The sequence below is a fragment of the Podospora pseudoanserina genome, chromosome 1, assembly GCF_035222485.1.
Source record: "Podospora pseudoanserina strain CBS 124.78 chromosome 1, whole genome shotgun sequence".
NCBI classification, from domain to species: domain Eukaryota; kingdom Fungi; phylum Ascomycota; class Sordariomycetes; order Sordariales; family Podosporaceae; genus Podospora; species Podospora pseudoanserina.
Genome location: NC_085920.1, coordinates 4,218,463 through 4,245,324, shown reverse-complemented (window position 1 = coordinate 4,245,324; position 26,862 = coordinate 4,218,463). Strand labels below are relative to the sequence as shown.

Here is a 26,862-nt window from a genome sequence, read left to right as displayed (position 1 = left end):
GGCAAGGCTGAAGGTCTCAATTACAGTGGCGTGATATGTCTCATATGATTGGTTATTTGGAAAAATGCTGTGGACCCCCTCAAAATTTCACCCCTCCGAGTCACTCAGCCTTGTGCCCAAGATCTACGCTCACATGAAGGAGGCACCGTTCGCTCACTCAACTTTTGGAAGGTAAATTGAGGCTCGGTTTCTTCTTCTCATTACAATTACTTGTTAACTTTCTGAGAGAATGGAAGCCCAAAGCAGAACCACACCAAGCGTTGACGCTGTGAAAGGACAACAAGAAAACGTGGAGATGAGTTTTCTTCGTCCACCCGTTGTTCGTTTAGGCGCCGGTGCAGCGCTGAACCGCGCCTTGTTCAGCAAGAAGGTGGACTTGGCTGCCGCCGCCATACAAAGCCCCAAGGTCATTGCGCATTACAGAAAGGCCCTTCAAACAAGCCAGGAGATGCTCAAGGTCGACAGGATATCTCCCATTGTGTCTCACCCAGATAAGGAGCTCGGTGCGCAAGGTCGCAAATGTATCTTACTCAACCCAAGTGTGAAGGCTGAAGGTAAATAGTGTCAAAATCAATGCTGTTTTAAGGCTACATATGCTAACCACTGCTCGCCATTTTAGAACCGACGACATGGGGTCCTGTTATTCAAGAAGGAATTCAGAAAGAGGAGTTGACAGTCATTCCTTATGAGCTCACACTCGAATATGACTACTGGACCGCACGTAAGAGACACATGATACTGTATACATTGTTAGAATGGCAATCTCACACATCTGCATCAAATTAGGCGACACCATGGAGTCGGTCCTCCCCCCTGAACTTCATGATGAGATTCCATCTGGTTTCAACGTAGCAGGCCACGTTGCTCACCTGAACCTCCGAGATAGCTACCTTCCCTACAAAAAGGTAGTAGCAGAAATAATCCTTGACAAGAACCCCAGCATCAAGACTGTCATCAACAAAGTCGACAACGTCGGAGCCGAGTCCGAGTTCCGCACCTTCCAGTACGAAGTTTTGGCTGGCGAAGATGACCTCAACGTCTCCTGCACTGAAAACAACTGCAGTTTCAACTTCGACTATTCCAAGGTGTACTGGAACAGCAAGCTCGAGTACGAACACACCCGCATCATCAGCTTCTTCAAGCCAGGAGAGGTGGTATGCGACGTGATGGCAGGCATCGGCCCCTTTGCCCTCCCAGCCGGCAAAAAACGTGTGTTTGTCTGGGCCAACGACAAGAACCCCGAAAGTTACAAGTGTCTCAAGGCCAACATCCAGAAGAACAAGGTCCAGGATTTTGTTCGTCCCTTCTGCGAGGATGGCCTCGGCTTCATCCGTCAAGCGACGGATGAAATTCTAGCGGCATCCCTCAAGGGTGAAAAGGTCGTCATCACAAAACCTGGACCGAGATCAAAGTCCAAGAAGACGGATAAGCCCACCACGCCCGGTTTTGTACCGGAGCCGCTAAAGCCCTTAATCACAGAAACGTATCCTCTCCCTCCCACCATCTCGCACTTCGTCATGAACCTGCCAGCCTCGGCAATCGAGTTTGTCGGCTCGTTCAAGGGAATCTATCAATTGCAAGAAAACCTCTTCGCACCCACCACGAAGACTCCTCTGCCTCTTGTTCACGTCCACTGCTTCGCGCTCAAGGCCGACGACGAGAGACCGTTGATTGATATCTGCGAAAGGCTTACCAAGTATCTTGGTTTCCCCATGAAGCCGGGTAACATTGACTACAATCTTAATGGGGAAGGCGAGGTTGCTGTTCACAATGTGAGAGACGTTGCGCCGGCCAAGAGCATGTACTGCGCTACATTCCGTCTTCCGGCTGCCGTTGCTTTTGCGGCGAGGGACTAGGTTGGCTGTTCATGACTATGATGGGTTCATTCGGGCATTGGCAACATAGGAGGGAAGCATGGTGTTCAGGGGCACATAGGGCGGGCTGCAGGGGAAAAGTCTACAACTAAGATTTCGGCTACTTTCACATCATGCTCATGTTCATCTGGCATCATGATACCGTCCAGGCCAGGGCTCGAATATGTGATCATGATATCAAACCGAATAATCGCGACATTTACGTGCTCATTACCATCAGTGGCATCCCCAAACTCGCGAATTGACAGGGTGAGATCAAACCAAAGGATATGCATCTCACAACAACAACCAATTTATCAACACCTCCCTCCAAAAAAACAACCCCCACACCCCCAGTGTATCCCCATCCCATCTCTCTTTGCCCGGCAGGCAAAGATCACATCACACACCCTACCACACACACAAACCACCCCGGCTGCACGGGAGGCCCACCCGATGTAACTCACGCCATACAACGCACATATAACAGCTCACATCAACCAAACCTCTGGACAAAGTTCCCACCGGGAAATCTTCTCTCGTTGTGTGTGTTTTTCTTATAAATGACGGCACGCCATGGATGACATCGGATTAAGACCCCAACTCTTGCTTAAACGAAAGTGGGGATGGGGCTGCCAAAATCCCAGGGGTGAGGTGGTGGCAGCACATCGTCCGATCCGTCCTCCCATCCCATTGTGTGTGTTGTTACCTATGTCAAAGTTTCGTCGGATGAGGGCACACACACACACACACACACACACCTACACACCTGCACACCAGGGATGTTACAGACCGGCTGTACTGCTACGCTACGCAATCCATCCCTCTCCCGCATATTGGAACTTCTAAAGCTACGACCTACCTCGCCCAAGCCCCTCGGCGAGCAAAAGCTTCAAAGTTGGGTGGTGGTGACACGAAACAGCTCCCATGAGCTCCCAAGAGGAGGGGTTAGTTACCCTTCCCGTCCCCATCCTCCATCCCCCCCACGTTAAACCGGCATTTAAAACATTTCGGTCCGAAGAGACGTGGCTGTCGACTCGGTCAAGAACTGCCCCCGCAGCATATCTCTTTGTTTAGAGGAGGTTTATGGAATTCTAGATTCTTATGGCGTGTGTGTGTATAAATCATCCCAATTGTTCCCCCCTCATATGGAAAAAAAAGATGACATAACCTGGTCGAGAGATGACGAAGTCACCAAGAATGCCAACACCCCTCCCTACCTCCCTCCCCAACTCCCAGTTGCATCTTCCTCAACCACATCCGGTTCCGGACCATTCTAGTCGTAAAAAGGATAAGAGAATTTCCCAATTCCTAGTTCACCGGTCTCTGGTGTCGTTGTTGTTCGTCTTATCAACGAGCTTCCCGAAGGGCGGGGGCGGGGAGATAAGCAAGCTGTCATAGCTACACTGCCATGCCCTGTTCTTGCAGCTGCAACAACGGTGTGAAAGATGCGAGAGAAGGGGAGCAAAGAACTGGGACACGACAGGAAACGCCACCGATTTAACCGGTCGTATTGTATAGTGCGAACTAGGTATGTATGTAGCGTGGGATACCCGGATTTCTTCTAGATATGCAGCTCGTCACGAGAGGGAAGGTGAGATGGAGAGATAGGGATAGACGGGTTTAAGATATTGTGGGATGCGGAAGTCAATGGTTACTCTCGGTCGTCTGGGTTGAAGGCTACTTACTGAATGGGGAAGCATAAACTTAACTCATGATCAGTTCCTGGGTGGAATGTAAAGAGGTCAAAGGAAAATGCTTGTTGATTAAACATCCACTTACACACGACGTCTGCTTGACCCGCTTCCAACGTGCAATGCCGAGATATCCTTCAAAAGGTCTAGAACTGTGTATTCAACCGTGTATTCAGCGAGCAATTGCCATTCCATAGCACCTCATGCCGACCTGCAAAGCAAGAACCCCCGGGAAGGCCCGGTGCTCCCCGCCAGAACCCCCGGACATATCTCCGGATACGCCTCAGCCCGCCATGTAAGGAAATTGTCGGCGGCATGCTTGGCAAGATGCGAGATAGCAACGAGACAGCTTCCGATGTGGACTGCCAAGCCCGGATCGTGAAGATAGTTGCAGCGTCGGCAGCCAACAATAGCTGTCGACGGCAGGCTGCAGGTGACATTGCTGCTGGAGCTCTCGAGGGCGCGCCGGGAAGATGGTTCCGGATCGGTGGGTTGTTGTGTCCAATGGCCACATGAACGTTGCCAGATGATAGGACTCTATTGGAGGGCATCAGCAGCTAATCTGGGACTATGCATGCAGACTTGAATTGAGTTTGCAAGTTGATGTTTTGTTGAAACTACCATAACGGTGACGGATAAATCTAAGAATATCTTGAGGTGACCGTTGAGGACCACGAGAATAAGGTACTTGTCTGAGTCCCGTTTCTTCAGTCAAAGTTAAAAACACTCGTATCTGCCAAACCATCCGGAGTTCATGTCCAAAGTCCCTGCATTGCTGCTATCTTGCATCTCAAGAACTCCTGCAGCTTGGACGAAGCGTGATGATGTAGGAATAACTGAAACCTGTTCATACTTCTCCATCCGTTCCGGCTTTCCCCTAGGGCGGGATTTGCTGTCGACGCTTTGAAGAACCTGACGCGGCTGCTGGTCCTTGTTTGGATTGGAGTGAAGAGCCTTTTTTTTTTTTTTTTTTTGGCAGGGACAGACTAGTGTTGCAGAGATATGTGCGGTAATGTCCGCTGGTGAGATGGGCTATTTTAAAGAGATCTCCGATGTAGAGCAGAAACAGGTTGAAACAATACCACGGTGTGATGGTTGATACCAAAGCCGCTCGACTTTGGGCCTTTCATCAAACGTCCCAACTGCTGATCTCGGGAATGGACACTTCCACGCATTGACAGTCTGTGCCAGAGATTGTGCACTGGTTTGAATGGATGAGGCCGTCGCACTCGCCTCGGCTTGACTGATGAGGTCCCACTTTCCAGCACCACCGAGCTAGCCAGCCTGCTGAGTGTCTGGAAGCTTGAGGTCGAAACAATGGAAGCAGAGCCAAGTCCCACCCCATGCATTGGAAAGCTCTCTCCTTACTCGGGGTGGCTTTGACGCTGTTTGCAGAAACGCGGGAGAAGCCGGAGGAGCCGCTGAATCGAGGATGTTCCGGAACAGAGGAGCATAGCGAGCCAGTTGCCGATCCGAACTGCCCTTTTTGTTGATCGATGAAGATGAATTCGCCTCGCCGACAAACAAAGGGCGCTGCCACGGGGTAACTCTCGAAGATCGAAGGCTCCGGCCGGCCTTGTCAGTGGAGAGCAGAAGAACGCCCAGAGACGACCCCGCGTGAGAGGCGAAGGCTGCGGTGGAGCACAGGACTTGGAAGACACGAAGACAAGATGGCGTCTTGTTCAGCATGCTCAGCACCAAACTTTTTGGGAATGATAACGCAATGGGACAGCCCCGAGTGGGGAGGGATTCTGACAGCATCAGTGTTCTGGACTGCTGGTGCTGGTGAAAGCGACCGGTGCACGGGACGCCGAGTTGTAGTGCAAAGGTACCTCTCACGGCGCCGCCTGCAGGAGAGGGACCTGAATCAGACTTTCCGGTCGATCCATGGGCCACTCTCTCCATTTCCCCGTGTTCAACTCAGCCTGGCGAGCCTGGGAGTGTCCACTGTCCACAGCCAGTCACCACAGGGCACAGGGCAACCACTGTCTGTAAAAGGTAGATCATGGATCAGTGGAAAGGAAGAGACGGGAGTCGCAGAGTCTCGAGATTATTATTTGCTGAGTTGCCGGAGGACCCGGTACTATTCAAAGAGACTGTTCGGCTGCCATTTGAACCATCCTGCCTTCGAGTGCCATTGCCAATTCAAAAGACTGAACGGCTTGACTAACAGGAACCGTCACCAACCAAGGAGAGGCGCCAGACGAGGTCACAAGCGCAACCCTGGTCGCCCATTCCAGCCCAGCGATTCGTCTGCCCCCCGTCTGCCCGCCTCTCCCGCGTCCGTCCTTCCTCCCACGCCCACCCTTGGTTTGGTTCCCTGGTGACCTGCAACGCCTGCACTGTGCAGTCAAGTCAATGCCCACCGGGCACCCCCCCCCCAGACCGCCTCCAGTTGTCCAGCTCCAAATTCTCGGCGGGCATCGTCGCACAGAACCCCAACTTGCATTTTTACCACCTTGTTTTTTCCCCATCCCGTCCACCAGCCCCTGGACGTCTGCAGAGAAAATCCATTGTCTTGTCCCCCTCGACAACAGACAGACTCGAGACCTTTTCGACGGCAATGACCACCATGGCCCTCCGACTTTGACAATCGCCCTCTTCTCCCCATCACGACGGCATCGATTGTTGCGACGAACGCCTCTCCATCCCTTGCTTCACCTCCTAGACTCCAAACCCAACAACGAACTGCCCTACGCAATTCCCCAGGAACGAGGGACGCGGGGGGTCAACCACGAAACAAAATAAAATCCATCACATCCCCAGCCAACTACCGGTAGTCCATAAAACTAGAAAGGGTACGTGACCAGTTTTCATTTCAGTGTTTCCAATTGCCATTCTACGGCCTGTTTGCCTCTCTTACTCCAAGGTAACATACCTTACCTACCGCTTTCGTCCCCTCCACTCCCCTGGGCTGGGCAATAAAAGCTGGGACGAATGAAGAAGGCATTCGATGGTTGCTGGTTTGCTGGCTGCCTGTGCGCCTGCACATCCCATTGAAAAAAAACGGGTGGGGGGGCACATGACGATGGGGTACAAGTGCATCGCCGAATTCCAATCCCTCACCTTACCTGCTCACGCTCTCTCAAGCTCACGCTCACCTTTTTTTGGCTTGATAATGGGGAGAGCGAGGGCAAAAGCCTTGTGGAACCCCCATGATTGCCAAACCGAACCCTCAATCCCCACACCCCCGTTTGAGCATCAAATCCCCCCCTCTTCGGGTCACGCATCCCACGTTTTGACGGCACACCCGGCAGGGGGGTCAGGGTAGGAGCTGGCTGGTCGATATTGCAAAACCCACTTCCGCTCAGTCTGCCCAAGGTGCCCAGACCTCGAAGAGCCGGTGACTTATCCGTACACCTTCTCGCTCCTCCAAACCTCCAGCCCCATTTTCTCCCTTCACCTCGGGTACACCATACGAAGTGATTTCAGAATTCCGCTTTCGCTCAAGCCACACCTCACACCACGATCTTCAAGCAAAATTTCCGTTGTTGGGACCCGTCTAATCGTGATTTCTGCAGCTTACCGAGAAAAGCGCCGTCTCGTTTCGCCGAACAGGACCTGTCCCGACGTCAAGGAACCGCGCAGCCTTCAACCCGGCCGCCGTCTTTGTTCTCGGAAGCCCTATCAGCCACCGGGACGCTTTCCCGCTCACACCACAGCAGAAAGAAGTCGAGGGCATTGTCTCTCGCCCTTCCTCACATCGCGTCATCTTCTGCCGCGGCCCAGACGGTTTCGACTTTAAATTGCTCCATGAGAGGACCTCTGGGTTGCTTGTTGAAGGATAGAAGGTGACTTTGGACGGCGCTCCATTGATTATCAGGGTTCAGGCTTTCAACATGGCCGTGGTTATTTCATCCGAAGAGAATAACTATTTCTCTGCTTCAACGTTGCGCCGCTCTCACTCGCAACCAAAATTCGTCACAAAAAACTCGGGGTTCCATACCTCATCCTCCACTTCGCGGCTAGCAGATCTTTACCCAGAGTCAACAAGAAGCTATTCAAGCTCGAGCGTGTCTTCCACGCCATCCTCGCCGCGCATTATTCGCATTGACTCATCAGACCAGCTGCGGTCAACAAAGTCTGGGGCAAAATTCTCCCTGGTGTCAGGTTGTGAGGAAGTCAGGAACGCCGAGTCGGTAACCTCGGAGGACGACATCATTTTTCCGCAGTACGAAGAGAGGGGTGGCTACTTCGGCCGTATTGAGGTGTCTGAGCCTGCACCAAGTCCTCAGGCGGGTTACTCATACACTTCGTCACCAAATGACGATGAGAACTCGGCAGCCACCTCACGGCCGGGGACACCCGACATATCAGAGAGAGCCGAGGATGACATCTCACTAAAGGTCCGGCCTTCTCGACATGTGGACTACCTCTCGCATAACTGGCGTGAGGAGGATATCTGGTCGTCGTGGAAGCTGATCGTCTCAAGAAGAGGCGATTACAGCGACTCTGCGCGGTTAGAAAATGCTTCCTGGCGAACATGGATGAAGGCGAAAAACAAGCTGAGCACAGTCTCGCCTGAGACGCTTAACTGGTGCGTACAATTGACATGGGGGTGTTTTTGCTACTGAATCCCTAACACACAACAGGCTCAAAGACTGCGATGTAACGTGGCTTTATGGCCCATTACAGTCTGGTGCATCCATGTCAAACCCGAGATTGAAAAACTCGAGCTCGCGGTTATCAAAATCGACCCCTCAAGAGAAGAAGAAGACCATTTTGAAGAAGAGGACCATGTCAGAAATCATGCTTCAGAGGTCCCTGTCAACGTCATCGCTGGTTAAGCAAGCAGCGGCGGCAGTGCAGGCGCAGCAGAAGGGTGGGCTGAAGCGAGGTGGTCAACGACCAGGACTCGAGCGTGCCACCACTGACTTTGTCGGCTTCCCATTCTCTTCGCGAGGCGTCAGCCATGACGGTACCAGCCTGTTCCCTTCCACAAGATCATCCGGCATCACATCTCCATTCAACGAGAAGAAGCACATCCATTTCAACGAGCAAGTGGAGCAGTGCATTGCGGTTGAGATCAAGGGTGACGACGACGAGGACGACGAGCCTGTCCGCTATGACAGTGACTCGGATGACGGTGCCATCATGATGAAGCGATCAGCCATCAAAAAGAGAAGACCAACCATGAGGAGGGCCGCGAGCCATGCTGGCAACATGGAAAGCAAAACAATCGCCATGCTGCCGTCGACCACGTTGAAATACCGGGACGACACGCCGGAGCCGACGGAGACGGCCATGAAGCACAGCACGGGAATTTACAAGAACTCGCCGGTATCCCCATCTTCCTCTCAGGAGACATTGCGGCCATCCAAGAAGTCCGGCAAACTCTTTTTTGCGAGCGACGACGACGACGACGACGACGTCAGTGACGATGACGATGACGAGCCCGTCCGGTTTAGCAGCAAGAGCGTCAGCGCCAGCACCAGCTCTAGTCTCGGGGGCAGCTTTGGTGAAGGCGGCTCTGGATTGCGTCGGTCAACCTCGACGTCCAGTCTTTCGGCAGAACCAGTGGGGATGCGACGAACATCGTCGGGGATGTTTATGCCTTACGAAGAAGGAGATTCGGAATCATCGAGCGGAACCGGCCTCATTGGCCGGGTTATTGATACGGTAAATACGGCCCGGGACATTGTCCACGTTATCTGGAATGTTGGGTGGAGGAAATAATACTCTTTTTGTGGCGAGACTTTTCTTATTAACCAATCCTGTGTTTTCCAGAAGGAGGTTGCGCTTAATACCCATCGATTTCGCCCCAGTCCGAAAAAGTTTTGAAGATGTACGATAAAGACATACTTTGCGGTGCGTTGGGCCATTTTGCCCTGTTTTTGGTTTTCGGATGACGATTCACAAAATGGTCACGCTGCGACACACGCACACACAAACGGACCACTCCCACATTATCTTCTTCATCGTCATCAATATCCCGCAAAAAAACGGCAAAGCCATTTTGTATTCGCATGGGGGAAGGGTTATTAAAATTTTTGGCTTCAAGGGGTTAATCACGACAACGAAATATGCATTGGCTGGGGTGTTTCGAGACCATTTTGTTTTTTTTTTGTTTTTATTTATCAGGGAGGCAATCAGACCTCACTGATGCCGGTTGCTCAATCTGGCTGGGCAAACTGGAATAGGGAGGGGAAAAAAAAGCTTGTGCTAGACGGACCTACTCAGCAATGGGCTCACGATGTGCATTTGGGTTGGTTGGTGTGTGAGGTGCGGACACTGGGTCACCGACTGGTGGGAGTTTGGGAAGCCTCGCACCCTCCAATAAGGCACTATATATCTAATTTGGGCGGTCTTGGGAGTTGGGTCATCCGCCATCGCGGGAGTATAGGGAAGACAAAAGGAACATGGGTGACCACACAATATTTTGGAGGCACCTAATCGAGTCTCCTGATTTTTATGATGTTATGGTTGCTCTAGCGTGGGGTGTTTGTGTTTTGTGCGCTTCTCCGACTGCGTTCAATGTGTCTTTGGTGCCTTGATGACTGTGTGCTTCGTTGCTGTCTTTGCGATATCGGGTTTTGGGGTTGATAGCGTGCTGAGCGAGTCTGAGTTGACGTTGTGTATAGTTCTACCAGGTATCATGAATGGTCTGTTAGGGTTGGGGTTGAGCGTGCAAAAAGGAGCGTTGGTTGGCTTAGCACGAGTCTACTTAATAGACTATCCTAATGGTAATAATAATAATAAAGACAATTAAATTTGTAGTATCGCCAGAATCAAATGAGGTGCTCTCTCTACCTGGGACATGGCATGTGCTAAAGTCCAACCAGGATAAGGACTTCTCGAAAACCTGGGGAAGGCGTTGAATCCATTTGCCAAGCGAGTGGGTGGTTGGGGGGGGGTTCAACTGCGGAGGGGGAGCTCAGACCTCCAAGGCTGTGTGGTGTGGGCTGAACGCGTTGCAACAGGAGCTGCCTTGAGCTCCGACCTGAACAACCAAGCCAGCCAACTTCCAGTACCCTTGAACAGTTCCCTCAACTCCAAAACCAACCCCACCTTCATCGACGACAACAAATCGACAGAATTTACGGCTTCGATCGACACAGAAAACACAGAACGCAAAGATGGACACCCTCGTTGCGCGGTACAGTCGCCCGACCTACACCCAGAATGAGCTGTTCACAGAGCAGGAGCAGGAGGAGTTCGCCGCCGGGTCTATTCCCAACCTTTCGCTGAAGTTTGCCATGCCGCCCGTAGCTCAGGTATGTCTTTATTCTCTCTCTGTACCACACCCAAACATCACACTAATCACCCATCGTTACTCCAGCCCTCGGCCTGGCTCCGCGCAGCAACCGACGACCGCTCCAACCCCCACTGCCCCATCAAGATCGCCCACGGCACCACCACGCTCGCCTTCCGCTTCCAGGGTGGCATCATCGTCGCGACCGATTCCCGCGCCACGGCCGGCAACTGGATCGCCTCCCAGACGGTCAAAAAGGTCATCGAGATCAATTCCGACCTCCTCGGCACCATGGCCGGCGGCGCCGCCGACTGCCAGTACTGGCTCGCCTGGCTCGGTATGCAGTGCCGCCTCCACGAGCTCCGCCACAAGAGGAGAATCTCTGTCGCGGCCGCGAGCAAGATCCTCGCCAACCTGGTGTACCAGTACAAGGGCAAGGGCCTGTCGATGGGCACCATGTGCGCCGGCGTCACCAAGGAGGAAGGGCCGGCGCTGTACTACATTGACAGCGACGGCACGAGGCTGGCGGGGAACCTGTTTTGCGTCGGGTCCGGCCAGACGTTTGCGTATGGCGTGCTGGATGCCGAGTACAGGTACGACTTGACGGTGGAGGAGGCGCTGGAGCTGGGGAGCAGGAGTATCTTGGCTGCCACGCACAGGGATGCGTACTCGGGTGGGTTTATCAACTTATATCATGTCAAGGAGAGCGGGTGGGAGAAGCACGGGTTTACGGACACGAACCCGGTGTTTTGGAAGACGAAGCTGGAGAAGGGCGAGTTTAGCAATGTTACGAGTGATTTCTCGGAGGAGGTTTAGAGGGTAGGGAGGAGCGTTCTGGTTTTTACTTGCACAAGAAATGGGGTAAATTAGGGGCGTTGGTAATGCATGAAACGATGAATTAAAGCAGCAATCAAGACGTTAAATAAAGAGGATGCGTGTGTATGATAACCACGGCACTCTTTACCACCACCCTGATTGCTTTTTAGCTCCTCAAGCTTATATCTCATAGATTTGGAACGCTAATGTGCACCTATCTTACATCTTCTGCCTCTTGAGCCACCCGTCAACCCCCATCACCCCCCTCGTCCCCTCCTCTCCAAGACTCTCATCCAACGACCAGCGTTGAATTGACCTCACTCCCAAATCAGTCTCCACCCCCTCCGTCTCGAACATCTCCATCCCCGCCCATGCAATCATGGCCGCGTTGTCGCTACAAAGACTCACAGGCGGAGCAGCCAGCTTTATATCAGGCCACCCCCTCTGATCGAGGACACTCCTCAGGACGTGTCTCAGAAATTTATTCGACGCCACGCCCCCCGACAGCACCAACGTCTCGATCTTTTGTCCTCCCCTCAACAGCCCCTTCAATCTTTTCAGATCATTCCTCCCGGTACCATGCCTCTTGTCGGCCTCGCTCACAGGCTGGAGTTCCCTCAGCGCAAAAACGACCCTTGAAGCGAGGTGCTCGAATGCCAGCCTCATTGTTTCTCTTGCTAAAATCCGGCGCTGTTCGGTTGTGAGGGATGGGGGGGAGAGTATTTGGTTGGATTCCTCGGCTCTGACGCGGTCGAGTTTGGTGTGGGGGTAGAACTGGGCTAGTTCCTGGACTTGGCCGCCGAAGCCGGAGAAGTTGAAGGTCATTTCTTTGCTTAGGGGGAGAGGGGGGGTGAGGGACCACCCGGGCTCAAATGGTGGGGAGGGGAGGGGGGAGGGGAGGGTTTCGGAGTGCCGGTTTGGAGGGGGGGTGTACTTGTAGGAGGGAGAGGGGAAGGCGAACTGTTCCAGGGCGGCGGCGTAGGCTATGTTTGGGAGGGAGCTGAGGAGGGAGGGGGGGAGGATTTCCCTCGCGGCTTTGTCGAGCATGTCGCCTAGGGAGATGTTGGTTACTGTTGCGAGGATGGTGTGGGTTGTTAGGGTGGTGGAGAGGAGGAGCTGGGTGTGGCCTCCTGAGGCGAGGAGGGTTAGGAAGGGAAATTTAGGGGAGAGTTTTGATGAGGGGGTTGAGGAGGAAGGGGGGAAGGGTTGTTGTAGGGCGTGGTCGAGGCGGGGGGTGAGGGCGTGGCCTTGCATGTGATGAACTCCTAGGAAGGGGACCTGCCAGGCGACAGAGAGGCCTTTGGCTACTCCGAGGCCGACGTCTAGACATCGTGGGAAGCCTGGGCCTCTTGTCACGGAGACAAAGTCAGGAAGTCGTCGGGGGGTGGATTTGCCTGTTTGTGGGTCGCGGATAGAAATGGTTTTGACCTCTGGGGAGTGGTTGGTGTGCTCTGGTAGTGACTGTACAGCTTCGTTGACCAGCTTAGCCAACTGAATCTCGTGCGATTTGGAGGCTATTGTAGGATGTATGCCCTTGAATTCAACATGGTTTGATGGTATTCTCTTGTTGAACTGTAAGCGTGCTGCTGGGCCTGCTTTTTCGAGGATAGCGACACAGGTGTCATCGCATGATGTCTCTATGGCAATAGTGAGGAGAGATTTGTGGTGAGTGCGGCTACTCAAGTATCGACAGTGTCTGTTGAATGATAATGGCTGCCTTGTTCTCAGTGTATATTTTGGTGGCCCATTGGACAGGGTGGTTGAGAATTTCATGTTGGCTTTAATCTCATGGTTTGGTTTTTACTTGTTGGTCTGAAAATGAAATGACGGGAAAAGCCGTTTATGCTGTCTGAAAATTGTTATCAGCTTCTTGAACTGATTAATATTTGAGGTATACCCACCTTTCGAATATTTGTGATATAAGTGTCATTGAAGTGCCAATGAGTGAAACCATCAAAGTGCACAAGATGAATAGGTCAAGATTTTGGCTGTCTGACACCCCCTGCCAGCTGACGGCGGACCGTTCTCGCCCGTATCTCACTTATACACCTTACCACGGGTCAGCCAAAAAATACATCGAGAAAAAGTGGCAACTATTGACAAACGAATAATAAGTAGGATGTTCTCATAAACTTTAACAAAAATGCATGGTCAAGAACACGGAAAAAATGACACAATACACCCATATATCCAGCCCCCATCAGATCAGATACCCATCTATATAGCCTTTTATTTCACCCAACCTATATCCATCTCTAATGCAAAACCAACCCATCCCCAAAGTCCTGTCCATCCCGGCTGAAAGAAAGAAAATCAAGCCTCAAAACTCCTCGCCCTCCTCCTCTCCTCATCCGGCTTCCTCTGAACCCCAAACCCCCCATCCGTCTGCCCAGCAGCCGGCCCCTGATCAACCTGCTGATAAACCTTGATATCATTCACCAACCAGTACGCCTCCTGAAACCCCTCTGGATTCTGCCCGACCCAGTCCTCGCACGTGTCAGCAAGACTCTTGCAGGTATCATCCTGTCCCCAGACCTGTCCAGCCCAATCACCGCAAAACGTCGTGTCAAAGACAATGTTGTGGTCCTTGAAGTGGTTAGGAATAGAGCAATTCCCTGATCCATTCCCGACGAACTTTGCGAGAGGCGTCCCAAAGTTGCTGGTATTCGGCACTGACGAAGGAGATGCGGCGGCCAAGGACTTGCAAGTGTTGGAGTTCCTCGGGAAGAACCACACAGCAATGTGGTCATCGGTCCACTCCAAGGCATAAATACCGCCGCCAATGTCGTTGAACCCAGCACCATAGTTATTGGTAGCTGATGTCGTCTGGCCGCACCCAGTATTACCCTCGCAATTGCCATTTGCCAATTTGGTGCTCCCCAGCGAGCCAGTGTTGGCCATCTCACACCCTTTGGCCGTATGCAATGTTATCGAATTCGACTTTTGGGTGTTGACGCCTTCCAGGATATCAATCTCGCCAGAGGTGGGCCAGTCAGGACCGAACATCCAGTAGGCCGGCCAGAGTCCGCAAGACGATGATGCCGAGGCGGGCATGTGGGCTATGTCGGCGATGAACAGACCCTTGGTGAAGGCCTGGTTAGAGGTGACACGGGTAGACTTGCGGCCGGTTGTGGTGGTGTTGGTGTGATCAACACCAAGGTAGACACCATTTTGGCTGTAGCCGGCAAGGGAGAGGCGGTTGGCGGTGGGTGCGTCCACGTACTCTACGAACCCGTGGGTCGGGTCGGGCTGGTCGAAGAAGGTGAATTCGGAGAAGAAGTTGGTGGCGTTGAAGACCTGCGTGAGTGTATATCTCGAGGTAGATGCTGCTGTCGTGGCTTGGGCCAGAGAGGCCAGGAGGGCTCCTCGTGAGAAAGCTGTTGGTTTGACCATTTCAGTACTGTCGTGACGTCTTTTCCAGGGGTATGGTGTGCTGATCTATTCGTTGTGTGAAACTATTTGCTGAAGAAGGCCTGCTTCTGGGGCTTGTTGTGTGTTGCTAAGAGAGCGCTGAGATTGCCTTGAGTTGTAGATGTTGAACATAAATATTCGAAATGACAGTGGTCTTCGAGGGTGGTATAAGTGAAGGGCAACTGATAAGGATAATGTATTCTCAACAAACAATGGTTATTGTCGTCCTGAAGACGTGGGCCCCTTTGTGTAGAGCAACCACAACAGACAATAGGAGAACCAACGATAACCAGCTGGACCGTCACTACAATGAATGGCACCCCAAAAAGTGAAAACAAGAAAACGTAGCAAACTGCGTCTGCAAGTCGAGTAAAGACCGGATGAATTCTAGCGTGGCCCAAAAAGAAGGTCGCCCCAAAAGCAGGAGATACAGTCTGGTCAAATACCCCCTCGACACCAATGCAGACTTCTGCGTGTACACACCAACTCGCTCATTCGGGTCTCTCAAGAAGCCCGCGATCTATCCTCCCCCCCATCCAGCCCTGACAAGGCCAAAGTGCCACTCACGCCCAAAACACTGGACAGCTCTCCTCCATCTCGGCCACTTGGCAGTCCTGCCTGAGCCCAACAGACAGGGAATCCTTCCCCCCGGAGACGCCAAATTGCAGACTCAACACCTAATATCAAGAGTGTCTCTACCCAGTCAGTCAGTCAAGAAAAGAAAGAGGGTTGCTTGCCAAGCTGAGGGGGAACCTCAAACTGTAAGGTTTTCCAAAAACGTAAACTACCAGCAACAAGGGGGTCCATGCAACCGGACCTGCCATACACCGCGACGCGCGGTTGTCAGAGCTTGCCCTTCTCACCAGCCGCTCAGAATAGAACATATCCAGGCGAGACAAAACCAGTGCTTGGTTCTTTCCCTTTCCCCACCACACACTTCCATGAACCCCTTGAATCGGAGAGCGCGGGTAATAGGTGGCAGTACCTGTGAGCAACGAAACGTTGCTTTCCCCCGATAGTATACACAAAGTATCAGATGGGAGGCAGAGAGACGGTCAAGACTCCATCGGCAAAAGTCTTGGAAGATCGCAGCTCCAAAAGCCAGGAACCAGTCATGTGGAAAATTACCATCCAAAGCAAAACCTCTCACTGGGTTTGGTCTGTTTTCCAAGAGTTTGCTCTCTTTGCGCCAGGTTGAAGAAGCCAAAGCCAATCGAGTGGTCCCAGGTCTGGCGCTTGAAATTCAACCAATCACCACTCAGACTGGTGGTCGATGCAGTCCAGTGAAACCACTTACACCATTTGGTCCGTGTGCCTTCCTCATCTGGTCAAACCATCATGCTCACCCACACTACCATCTGCATCTCTTTCAGCCTCACAAGAACCTCAACCTCAGCTCACGTATATCATCCATACCTTTACCTCTCTACCTATTCTCATCACATTCCATCTCTGGCTATTTCTCCGAATCAAAGTCTGTAAAGTTTCATGTTACGTTTCCCTCGCTCTTTATCTTCCTTCATTGTTTGGCCAGCATTCGAAATCTCATCAACCATCCATTTCAGACAATATATTGCCCTTTTTCTCCCCTCCCCCGGCTCGGCCGAGACTCCAACACTCATAACATCCAACGTTCCACAAGTCAGGTACAATCACCCTAAAGCAATACCGCCGAACCTCGGTAATGTCTTCAACAATGCATCACTCCCGTCCATCATCATCATCATCATCATCATCAGAGACACACAACGTGCCCCGTCACACAGCATCAAAGATTTTTTGACAGCCTGCGTGATCTGATGTTCCACCCCTCTCTCCACCATGCTAGACCTGAGATGAAAGTAGTAACCCGGGGTTCGATCGTCAGCTTTCTGTCGGCCCTCAGCAGATTCCAGCTCTCATCTTTGAAAAATCATTGCTGTTTCTGAGGCTTAAGCCCCCAAGTTACAACAACCATGTCTCTCGTGTATGTTATATCCCGTGCCCGGTAGTAGGTAGCAAAGATACTCTCCATGGATACACATGATGCATCATGTAAAAAAGTCCCTATATCTTGTGTGTATGTGTGTGATGTTATGTACAACCCTATCCAAAACCCTGTACTCCCAACCCACCCAGACCTCCCCCTCCCTTTTGTCCTCCAACTCTCCCTTGCCCGCCCGCCTTTTAATTGTCAAGCCATGACAGAAAATACCGCCCGCCCCCTCTCCTCACCAAAGAATCAAATGGCCTCCTCCGTCACAAGCAATACGGCACTGCGTGGGACAGATGAGCTTGCACAGGGAGAAAAAAAATGGGTCGAAACACTGTTGCCTGCCACAGCCGCTCAAATGCGAACATCTCCCTCGTAAGAGAGAAAACAAAAAAGTAACATTGAAGAAGAGATGCGCGCCTGTAATCTCCTTTCAAGTGTTGCGACGGCTATGCAAAACAAGGATGATGTGAATATACTAAAAACAGCGCAGAGAAGGGACAAACACCCCTCTTGCTTCTATTGGCCAAAAGATTATGTAACGTCCCTTTGCTCGTCAATAATTCGGCAAGGGACAAATGTAGAAACGGAAGCTCGTAGATCCTGAATATCGTGATCGTGTCTTCGTAGAAAGGCTTCCAAACCAGCCTTCTTAAAGTTTGACCTTTTGGCCCGTGAGTTTGAACCAAATGACAGCCACAAACTCCTCCTTGAAGAGCTCCCAGGGGTTTCGGTTGAGCCAGTAGCTGAGCTCACGGTAATTGTACATTTCTCCCCAGCAGTCGCGGCCCCATTCGCAACCAGCCATGTTGACCAAAAAGTCCCGGTCCTTTTGATCGTAGTGGATCCGGGTGTCGTTGCCGTTCTCTGAGCACGCCCCCGGTGGGAAGCTGTTGATCATGCGCTGCGGAAGGAAACCAGTGTGCTTCCGGATCCAGGGCTGAGTAGTGTACAGCTGCTCCAGCGCATCCTGCTCCTTATGCTCCCACTCCATGTGCCTCTGTTCGTATGCCACAGGATCCCACCAGACATCCAGCAACCGGTCAGTCCACGGGCTCCGGCGAACAAAGAAGGAGCCAAGGTTGAATCCAGAGCAGTCCTGGGGCAGGATCAAGTTCACCGAGTTGACGTTGCCATCACCCACGGGGCTTCGCGAATCAGCGTCGAGGTACTCGTCCGTCATCGGGTGTGTGATGTTGAGCGGGTTGTATTCGTTGATGTCACGGTAGACATGCTTGTGAAGGTTGTCGAAGATGTGGTCCTGGAGTGAATAGCTTGGTTCCATGATAAAGGTGTTCAGATCAAGCCACCAGATCCTAGAATATGCGTAAGCTACCATCGGACGAGTGGACAGGAAGCAGCAACCAGACATACCATTCGGCCTTGGGGTACTTTCTGAGCGCTGTGCGAATGAAATCCACCTTCTCCCAACTCTCGCGCCATTCGTGGGCATACCGTTTCTTGGTGCTCATGTCGACAATCTCCAGATCGTATCCCCATCTGCCCACGTATTTCTTTTTGTTCCTAACCGAGTCTCGCTCAATCGCCCATTCTCGTGCTCCCTTCCACTCCATGACACCGCCACCAACGTTGGCAGCCAATATGATGACAAACTTTTGACCGCCGCCAAGCCATGACGTTCTTCTCCAGTGATATACCAAAGCTGGGCGTATTGTTAACCGCGGCTCGTCCGAGCTACCCGTCCCTAGATGTACACTTACGAGTATTGTAAAATACGATGATGCAAAATAAAAGCATAAGCAAAATGAGTAGCCGTATCTTCATCTTCCGGCCCATGCGTCCCATGAGAGCCCGTAATCTTCCCAGCAACGGTACGTTTTGAGCCGACCATCTACCACGGCCAAGCTTCTCTTTCTCGGAATAGGGCGAGCTGCTGGAGCTGTTGAAACGGGGGAGGCTGCTCGATATCTTGCGCATGTGTTTTGACAGGAAGCCCGAGTTCTGCGTCGCAAAGGAAGGGTACCCGGACCCGCCAGCCTTTTTTAGTCTTGATGATTCCCACATGACAGGCGTTGCGCTGCTCGACCCCCCTGTGTATCCTCTGGTTGGACTCGATCGACCGCTGCCGATGTTGAGACCTGGGCTGGCCCAACCGCCGCCAGGTACGGGAGATGGACTGCGAGACAAGGACATCGGGAAACTGGGTGTGCCTAGAAATCGAAGGAGGAGGGATTAGCTTGTTGCTGTGTGATATACATTCCACACAAGGGTTTGCACAAACACAAAGAGTGCTTGTCACCCGTGGCTGCTGGCGGCCGAAGGGGGATCACGAGGACCAGGTGGATAGTAGCCACGTACCTGGAATCGGCGAGAGAGGTCCCTGAGGCTGATGCTGAGGCTGGACGGTCAAATAGGCCGAAGGAGAGCGTCGGTTGTCCAATCGCAGACTACCTGGACTGGGTCCGGCGGTCGATGAGCGTCTTCGGTGATGGGACCGTACCGGTCGGTCGCTGAACGACGACGACGACGCTCCGCCGTTCTGGGAGGACGCCAGTTTGTGGGTTTTTCTTCAACGTCGTACGGGGATAAGGCGCTGGCGATTGGGTGGTTGAATGGGAGGGACGGGAGCCACCTCACCAAGCTTTCGATTTGTGGGGGGGATTTATTCCAGTCTTGATTGCGATTGCAGCTGGTGAAACTCGCAGTTGCAGCCGAATAGACGACGAGGCGTCTGCTGTACCGCCTACCGAAACGGCAGATCCAGTGATGTGGTGGTGCTGTAAGACTGTCGTCTCTCTCGTCACTCCCTCTGGACGCTCTGTGCGCGCCTCGATCCACGCGGGGCGACACTGCGGGGTTTGGTCGTCGGTGCAGATGAAGGAGTGGGATTGGGATTCATAGGTATGCCTGAGGGGCGGTGGATGTCGAGTTTGTTCGAAATTATCAAACAATTGTTGTTGAGGATTTGGCCAGAGTGGACATTGTGAAGCCAAGACTTTTTCGGCAGCGGTCAGCCAGCTTTTTCCTCCCCCCTTGTTTGTTCGGCAGGGTCCTCGCTCCTTGGCCTGGGGCCGTGGAGGGCCCCTGTTTCTTCAACTCCCTGGGCTGAGGTAAAACCCCGATGCTTGCCAGTCCTGATGAGCCTCTGATTCTGACTGTGAGCACATATACGAGAAACAGCTGGCTTGTTGTCTTCAACTCCATATTTGTTTCCATCCCGTCACTGTCTCCCGGTTTGCAGCGTAGGACGGGATTCTCAGGATTTTCAAGGTCGCAGATGGAAACATGGGGCAAATCATTGCCAGAGATCAACCTGTCTGCAACACGCTAAACGTCGGGTAGCGTCCACCTTATCTCTCAGAACCGTTCAATTTCAGGGGGGGTTAGGAACCAAGACCCCAACGTTCACAAACGCCATCACCAATTTCTCCATTTCTCCAGAAGTCCTCAAGTCACGACAATCCCCTGGCAAGTTCCAGGTTGCGGGTGACGCGATTCGGGGCCATGTTTACGCGTGTATCCGACGAATTCAGACGCCGGTTCGGATCAGCAGCAGAACAGCAGTAGACCGGATCCGGACACATGAAAGCTGGGATAGGGAGAGAGGTGACAGATGAGGGTTCGGATTTCCATACCTATTGGCCGTCACTCCATCGCATGCCCTTTTCCTTCAAGTCGTTGTTGAAAAGGTGCCAAGGCTGCGTAATCTTACCCACTATCAACTCTCAGCGCCCCAATTGAAAATGGTTCCTCGGTGGCGTTCTGCAGCATCATATTTTAAAAGGCAAAACGGCCGTGATAGTGCTTGCCGGTAAGATACCTAGGTGGGCCGGAAAAGCTCACATCTGAACACTAAGTTGGCTCTTTTACTGGACTCCTTGATGGTCTTCATGTTTGTGAAGATGAACATTTTCTTGGCACGAGACTTTGAGTTGTGCTGAGCCACCGACCAGCATCTGACATCCAAACTTTCGGAAATATTGCAGAGTGCCAAATACCAGGACGCGGAACAATGAAACGTGAGCGACATGATCTTGCCAAGCAAACATTTTCCTGGGTTTTGGCCCCCGTGATAGAACAATTGCCGGCGTTTCTAGAAACTGTCTGTTCCGAGTTTGGGGGGATTCCAAGAAGGCATGACAATGCTGGCGGGATTGTCAAATGCAAAAAAACATCGTTTCTACCTTGAAACACTGTTTCACTTGGCATCGAGATATCATACTACATCTTCCAGATTGCCTTTCTGGACATATTGACACCTTAGTACAGTCATCACTGTGATAGAAGACGATTCTATCGAGCCACTCGAGTGACTGATTACCGTCTTGGAGGCTTTGACCTCTCTCTCGGCTCTCTAGCCTCTTCACAAGGTACAATCCTCATCGTTAACATGTGTTGGCATGGGTTTTCAGTTTCCCGTGCTAGCCTTCTTTGTCGGGGCATGATCATTGAGGGGGTTGGGCGCCGTTTCCCGTTTTTACGCCGTTCTGACAGTCTACTTGGTGTGGATGGTTGCCAGACCGGGCCCAGCGGTTTGTAAGGGCGTGATCGATGGTGAATTCAAGTGCCGGTGGATACAACATCCATATATTCGTCTGACACCATAGTTGATTCAAGTGCCACTGGCGATGAAGCCCTCAACCTGATTGGAGATGTCAGTCCTTGTGACTTATATCAGTAAGCCATGCATAAAACGCACAACCAGCTCCAATGTTGTGGTTGTTCATCCTATGACAATTCGCTCACGCACAGGCTGCTGTTGGCGTTTTAACATACCCGGTTATTTCGATGGCCGGAAACAGCATCATTTTAGCTGTTGAGAAACGTACAGCTAAAGGATGACGAAATACGGAAAGCACGGGAGTCTGGTTTTCATCGGTTTGTTGGCTTCTGGCCCATTACAGTCTCCTAATAGGTAGGATGCTGAAATGTGATCAATGGGGCCTAGTGTGCACGCCGTCATCTTCAGATCACATCCTACCTGCATCTTCCTCAGCTCTTGAAGCCAGTCTCTTTCGAAACCAAGATAATGCCCTCCGATGATGCCCCTCAACAAAGCAGCCCATGGAGGCTATTCCACTCGACGGTCTGGTAACAAGGCAACCTGTGAGTCTCTGAGATGATATTGGATATATCTCACATGCCTGACTCATTTTGTCAACAAAGTGCGGAACCTCAACCTGAAGTGGGCATGCATGGTGGATTTGTTGAAGAGTGCGATTGCTGCTGCTGCGGCGAGGAGTGTGTTTGTTGCTAGATACCTGGAGAAACGAGATAGTAGAGGTAGTGGAACTTCGCTGGAAACAAGGATGTGGCTATCAAATATCATGTCATTGATCTATGTTCATTTATGTGTCGTTGAGGTTAATCGATCAAGATATGTTGCAGCCAACACAGATTTAAGTTGCAAGGGACCTTAGTGACGTCTTTCTTGCAGCCCTTGACGGCTTGGCAATAAAGCTTGGCAAGAGCTGGACGCTTGGCGGACTTGGCAGCGCTTGCCTGGAATCTCAGCAGAGAAGCTGCCTGTGGGTTTAGGTGAGAGTACAGACTGGTGTTACTAGAAATATGGGCCGTGTCTACCTAACGATCAGTCAGTAGACAGCTCGAGAAACCATCACACCGTGATGTTTGAATGGTGATTTGTTCAAGGATCTCGAACTTCGCCTGTGTTGTTGTGGGTTTTGAGCGGGACGCACGGGCCACACCCCCATCCCACCCACCTTCCACAGTTCACGAACAGGCGGAAACAAATCCACTGGAAACCAGTCACCATCTTGCTTCGGTTTCATCAAATGCCATAACGCGACAGATTTGTTGTTCTGGACTCTTCACTAGCTGTGTGGAGCTTTCAATCTCCGTGTTGCGCTGCGAAGCGACAGGATGAGCACAATTGGATGGACGGGTCTGAATGCAGCCGCGACTAGGAACCAATCAACATCAAGTTCAAGACCATGGGTATACATGGGCGCTTCGCCGTGGCCAATCCCTCGGCGCGAAGCAACCTCGCAGCGCTTATTCCACACAGTTCTCATGCCCCATCAAATGGGGCATTTCCTCCTGTCCACAGAGAGCGCTCTGCTTAACGACGAGCCCTTTCTTGCAAACATGGGCAGATGCAGTCCGGCCAGAGGCGAGCCACTCAGACATCCGCGAATGGATCCATGAGTCGGATTCCCGGTTAGGTGGTGGTGAAATGGCTGGTGGTGACTGTGTTTGGTTTCTCCTTGCAAATTATTCACCTGCCTCTCTTTTCTTTCTGTCGTTCTTCTCGTGGTTTTCTCTCTCTATTGTTCCTATTGTTCCTATTGTTCTGGCTCCATTGTTCCTGGTGGACTTGCATTGTTGGCTTTCTTTGAAACAGCCACCTGCACCGAGAAATGCCTGTTCTTCCTCAAGGTGCTCCTTTCTTTTCTTTTGTCTATTGACTGGAAGGATTCTAATCACCGGGACACAATTCAATCACATTGCCACTCACCTGTGGCCATATCGAAGTCTTCTACAAAGGTCTTGTTGCCAAATGGCCTGGTTCCATTTCGACTTGCAACAAATTTCCCCTTCCTAATAATATTTCTGACAAGAGCCCATCACACACCAACCATCGCTACATAATCAAGCACAATTTAATCAATACACCCAACATGGACAACACGAACGACTTACGGACCCCTCCCTATCGTCCCAGCAGCCACCTCACTGGCAGGACCAAGGAGGACTGGGAAGAATGGGAGGATGATGAAGTGTTGACTCCCATGACAGCTGCCCCCATGGACGGCCCCTTGGTGCACATCAACACAGACCCATTTCCATCTGGACAGCCAAGCCAGACAACAACCGCCTCTTTAGCACCACGCCTGTCCGTACAGAAGGTGAAGAGGTTAAAATCTCGACATAGACAAAAGGCACAAAACGCAAGGGCGGGCATCAAACTGGTCACCGACATGTCCAAGTTCCGTCAACAAAAGCAGCAGCATATCGCCAACCAAATGAAACTGAATTCGGCAAATCGCGAGAGTCGAACAGGGAAATTTGTTGATGCCGCCGCCTTGTTAGCTTTGGAAGGGCAACAGAACGGTGAATCTAGCAGCACTTTCGGCTGGCTGAAACGGAAGCCGACAAAAGGCAAAAGAGTCGATAGGCTAGTTGCTGAGTCTTCGCCGCAGGTTGATCTCTCACCTAGTGCCGGGCCTATTATGATCGGCTTCGAGATGCCTACAGACTCGGATGTAGTCATCAGCCCCCATACAGCTGTGGTCGCGACACCAGTGGACTTGCCCCCCTATTTTCGCCAACCACCAACATCACCGCCATCAAAGCAGCCGGTATCTGCATGGTCACCGGATACCGAGGACGATTTCTCACCTCGGGGTCTCGATGGCATGATCCTTCCACAAACGGCCTATGTCCCAGCCGTTCCATCCATCCCTTCTGGCTACAGAGGTCAGGAATTATCTCCTATATCTGACCGCGATCGTGTGGATGGCTTTGGGATGAGCAAAGAGGGTAACAACAGACGAGACACGGCAACAACTGCATTTTATGTCAGTGACGATGACAGCGATATGGACACACCCGTGACGCTTTTTGAGGAAGATGGCAGTCCAGTAGTCACCAAAAAGTCATACAGCCACACTAACAGGCAGAGGTCAAATACTGGTGGGAGTACGCGATCTCAGGGATGGTGGGATCAAGTCACTTCCCCTTTTGTACCAACCCCAGCAACACCAAGACTCCCGACTGTAGGAGAAGCTGCTGAGCCAAAGGTGAATACTGAATGGTGGGAAACGACAAACCAAAAGACGGGGCTCTCGCCTGTTCTCACGAGGTCCAATTTTGGCCAGTCTAGCAGTTCGAAGATTGAGACAATTCCACAGCAACGTCCGCCACGCATCATTGTTCAGGACTTTTCACCAGTTGAGCCCACGCAATCAACTCCAAACCTGCCAGGATCAGCACCAGCACCAGCACCTATTACAGCCCCGAGAGCAGCCCCAGCTCCAGCTCCAGCGCCGGCACCGGTACCAGCATCAACAGTAGTGTCTCAACCTGAGACCCAAACAGAAAAGTCACGCATCCTGGTCGAGGAATCTCGAACACCCGAGCTCCCGCCTCCCTATTCACCTCCACATAGACAGGAGAATGTTCGTTACCAGGCGGTGCTTCCTCCAGGCCACGCTGCGACCACCATGTTCCCCCCATCACCAGGTCCCGTCCCTGTTGGTTTATCGCAGACAATGACATCCCAAGGCGCCATCGGTCTCCAAAATGTTCCTCTGACACCACCTCCGACACAGATGCGGCTGCCAGACCGGCCGATAGGGTCTTTTCTCCCAGCAAACTATTTGCCCAACTTGGCGGCAGAACGAAAGCGAAGGAGGCACGAAAAAGAAGACTTTGTGGCGAGGAAAGTAGGGCGTGGGTGTTTCCCATGCTGCGGTGCTCTTGGGAAGCCAGGGCCCGAGGGACGGAAGCGGAGACGAGTGTGCTTTGGCATCCTTGCTGCCCTCATCTCCATGATCATTTTGGGGGTTGTCCTTGGAGTGGTTCTATCACGGCGCACAGTGGCCGAAGCAAGCATCCCATCACGGTTTCTCAACCTCACCGACTTCCCACCAATGCCCACTGGCATTTCGACAGTGATAGGAACTCAGTCAGACTCAAGCACAGTCTGCATCCAACCGGCAACACTTTGGAGTTGCTCGCTCCCAAAAGAAGAGGCCGATTCCGTGGCCCCTTTCAACGCGGACCAGCCAAGCTTCATCCTTCAAATCCAGTTCGACAACAACACCAGACAGACATGGAACGTCACCGGTCAAGAACCCCCCCGGCCTACCCCCATAGACCTCGGAACCGGAAGACCCCTAGATGAACTCAACCGCACAGTCGGCCGGAACCGCACCACCACTCGCTCCGTCTCCATCCGCAGCAACGGCATCAGCTTCTCAACCATCCTCCGCCGACTCTTCGTCACACCCCGCCAAACCCCCGCCAACCTCATCCTCAAACCCGTCCCCGACCCCCCCACCTTCCAAGACATGTTCTTCCTAGGCAACACCACCGACGGTGTTGTCTCTGACGACAAAGCCGGCGAGCCCACCCCCTTCTACATCTCCATCCTCCGCTCCGTGAACTCCACCGTCGGTCCCAACCTCCTCACCCGCAGGGGGGGATTTGACGACCATCAAAACCAACCCCGCCAAGCCTCAGGCAACCTCTCCCCCGCCCTCAACATCTCCGAACTCGTCCCCCCACCCATCCTAAACAAAGACGGCACCGCCGCGCCCGCCAACCACCTCCACTTTCCCACTCAGCAACCCCTCCGCCTCTACGACCGCGGCCTACCAACAGAACGATACTCTTTCTATTCGTACTACAACAAAACAATCTACCTCTCCTCCCTCAACGAGCGGCTCCCCCCCTCCATCGACCGCAACGGCGGCTCCCCCATCTCAGAAGCGAAATTTGTCGTTACCTGGCTCTCGGTCCGGTATAAAGTCGAGATCTGGACTCGCAAGTCCAACACCACCAAGCTAATCGGCGGGTTTGGCGGTCGGGAGGCGAATGTAAACGGGACACAGCCCGGCACGTTCCCTTACCCGATTACAGTCACGCTTGATACGCACGGGGGTATCCCGGGGATTAAATTTGTTTTTATGCGGGAGGTGGATGAGAGGCGGAGGGTTGTCACCAGTGAGGCGAAACTGTTCCTCAATCGGATGAACAACACGGGGGATTTGGTCAACCCGGGCGGGTTCTTCAACCCGAGTTTTGGGGGGATGGATGGTGGTACTGGGGGTTGCAGGTGTGAGTACACCAACTTTGTGGGGGTGAATGGCTTGAGGTCTGCGGACTGAAGGGAGGGAGGGAGTTGGTTACAGAAGTTGAAGATAGTAACAGGGGTTCGAGTGCGGAAGAGAGGGGTTAGGTTTGCATAGGATATTTGAATCACCAACTGGAAAACGG

General features: G+C 52.3%; 7 protein-coding genes across 7 annotated transcripts; 4 read left to right on the top strand and 3 right to left on the bottom strand.

The window, feature by feature from the left end:
• Positions 1 to 64: 64 nt before the first annotated feature.
• TRM5 (tRNA(m(1)G37)methyltransferase) lies at positions 65 to 3,581 on the top strand (the record flags this gene model as incomplete). Its single annotated transcript, XM_062942482.1, has 4 exons — positions 65 to 171; positions 229 to 554; positions 620 to 721; positions 787 to 3,581. The coding sequence occupies 4 exons, from the start codon at positions 65 to 67 to the stop codon at positions 1,854 to 1,856; spliced, it is 1,605 nt and encodes a 534-aa protein (XP_062805440.1). The 3' UTR covers positions 1,857 to 3,581.
• A 2,315-nt stretch (positions 3,582 to 5,896) lies between these two features.
• On the top strand, positions 5,897 to 9,223 carry REG1_2 (protein phosphatase regulator; the record flags this gene model as incomplete). Its single annotated transcript, XM_062942481.1, has 3 exons — positions 5,897 to 6,345; positions 6,638 to 8,084; positions 8,140 to 9,223. Exons 2-3 carry the CDS (start codon positions 7,387 to 7,389, stop codon positions 9,221 to 9,223), a joined length of 1,782 nt encoding a protein of 593 aa, XP_062805439.1. The 5' UTR covers positions 5,897 to 6,345; positions 6,638 to 7,386.
• A 1,400-nt stretch (positions 9,224 to 10,623) lies between these two features.
• Positions 10,624 to 11,764, top strand: PRE2 (Proteasome subunit beta type-5; the record flags this gene model as incomplete). Its single annotated transcript, XM_062939948.1, has 2 exons — positions 10,624 to 10,761; positions 10,827 to 11,764. 2 exons carry the CDS (start codon positions 10,624 to 10,626, stop codon positions 11,553 to 11,555), a joined length of 867 nt encoding a protein of 288 aa, XP_062805438.1. The 3' UTR covers positions 11,556 to 11,764.
• QC764_0014360 (uncharacterized protein) lies at positions 10,818 to 13,328 on the bottom strand (the record flags this gene model as incomplete). Its single annotated transcript, XM_062939947.1, has 2 exons — positions 10,818 to 11,385; positions 11,779 to 13,328. The coding sequence occupies 2 exons, from the start codon at positions 13,326 to 13,328 to the stop codon at positions 10,818 to 10,820; spliced, it is 2,118 nt and encodes a 705-aa protein (XP_062805437.1).
• A 540-nt stretch (positions 13,329 to 13,868) lies between these two features.
• Positions 13,869 to 14,948, bottom strand: QC764_112220 (uncharacterized protein; the record flags this gene model as incomplete). Its single annotated transcript, XM_062942480.1, has 1 exon — positions 13,869 to 14,948. The coding sequence occupies one exon, from the start codon at positions 14,946 to 14,948 to the stop codon at positions 13,869 to 13,871; it is 1,080 nt and encodes a 359-aa protein (XP_062805436.1).
• A 2,244-nt stretch (positions 14,949 to 17,192) lies between these two features.
• On the bottom strand, positions 17,193 to 20,767 carry MNN10 (alpha-1,6-mannosyltransferase). The gene is made up of 4 exons (XM_062942479.1): positions 19,258 to 20,767; positions 18,660 to 19,109; positions 18,313 to 18,601; positions 17,193 to 18,254 (listed from the first exon to the last, which is right to left on the bottom strand). Exons 2-4 carry the CDS (start codon positions 19,090 to 19,092, stop codon positions 17,591 to 17,593), a joined length of 1,386 nt encoding a protein of 461 aa, XP_062805435.1. The 5' UTR covers positions 19,093 to 19,109; positions 19,258 to 20,767; the 3' UTR covers positions 17,193 to 17,590.
• Positions 20,768 to 23,540: 2,773 nt separating this feature from the next.
• Positions 23,541 to 26,753, top strand: QC764_112200 (uncharacterized protein; the record flags this gene model as incomplete). Its single annotated transcript, XM_062942478.1, has 1 exon — positions 23,541 to 26,753. The coding sequence occupies one exon, from the start codon at positions 23,541 to 23,543 to the stop codon at positions 26,751 to 26,753; it is 3,213 nt and encodes a 1,070-aa protein (XP_062805434.1).
• Between the last annotated feature and the right edge of the window lie 109 nt (positions 26,754 to 26,862).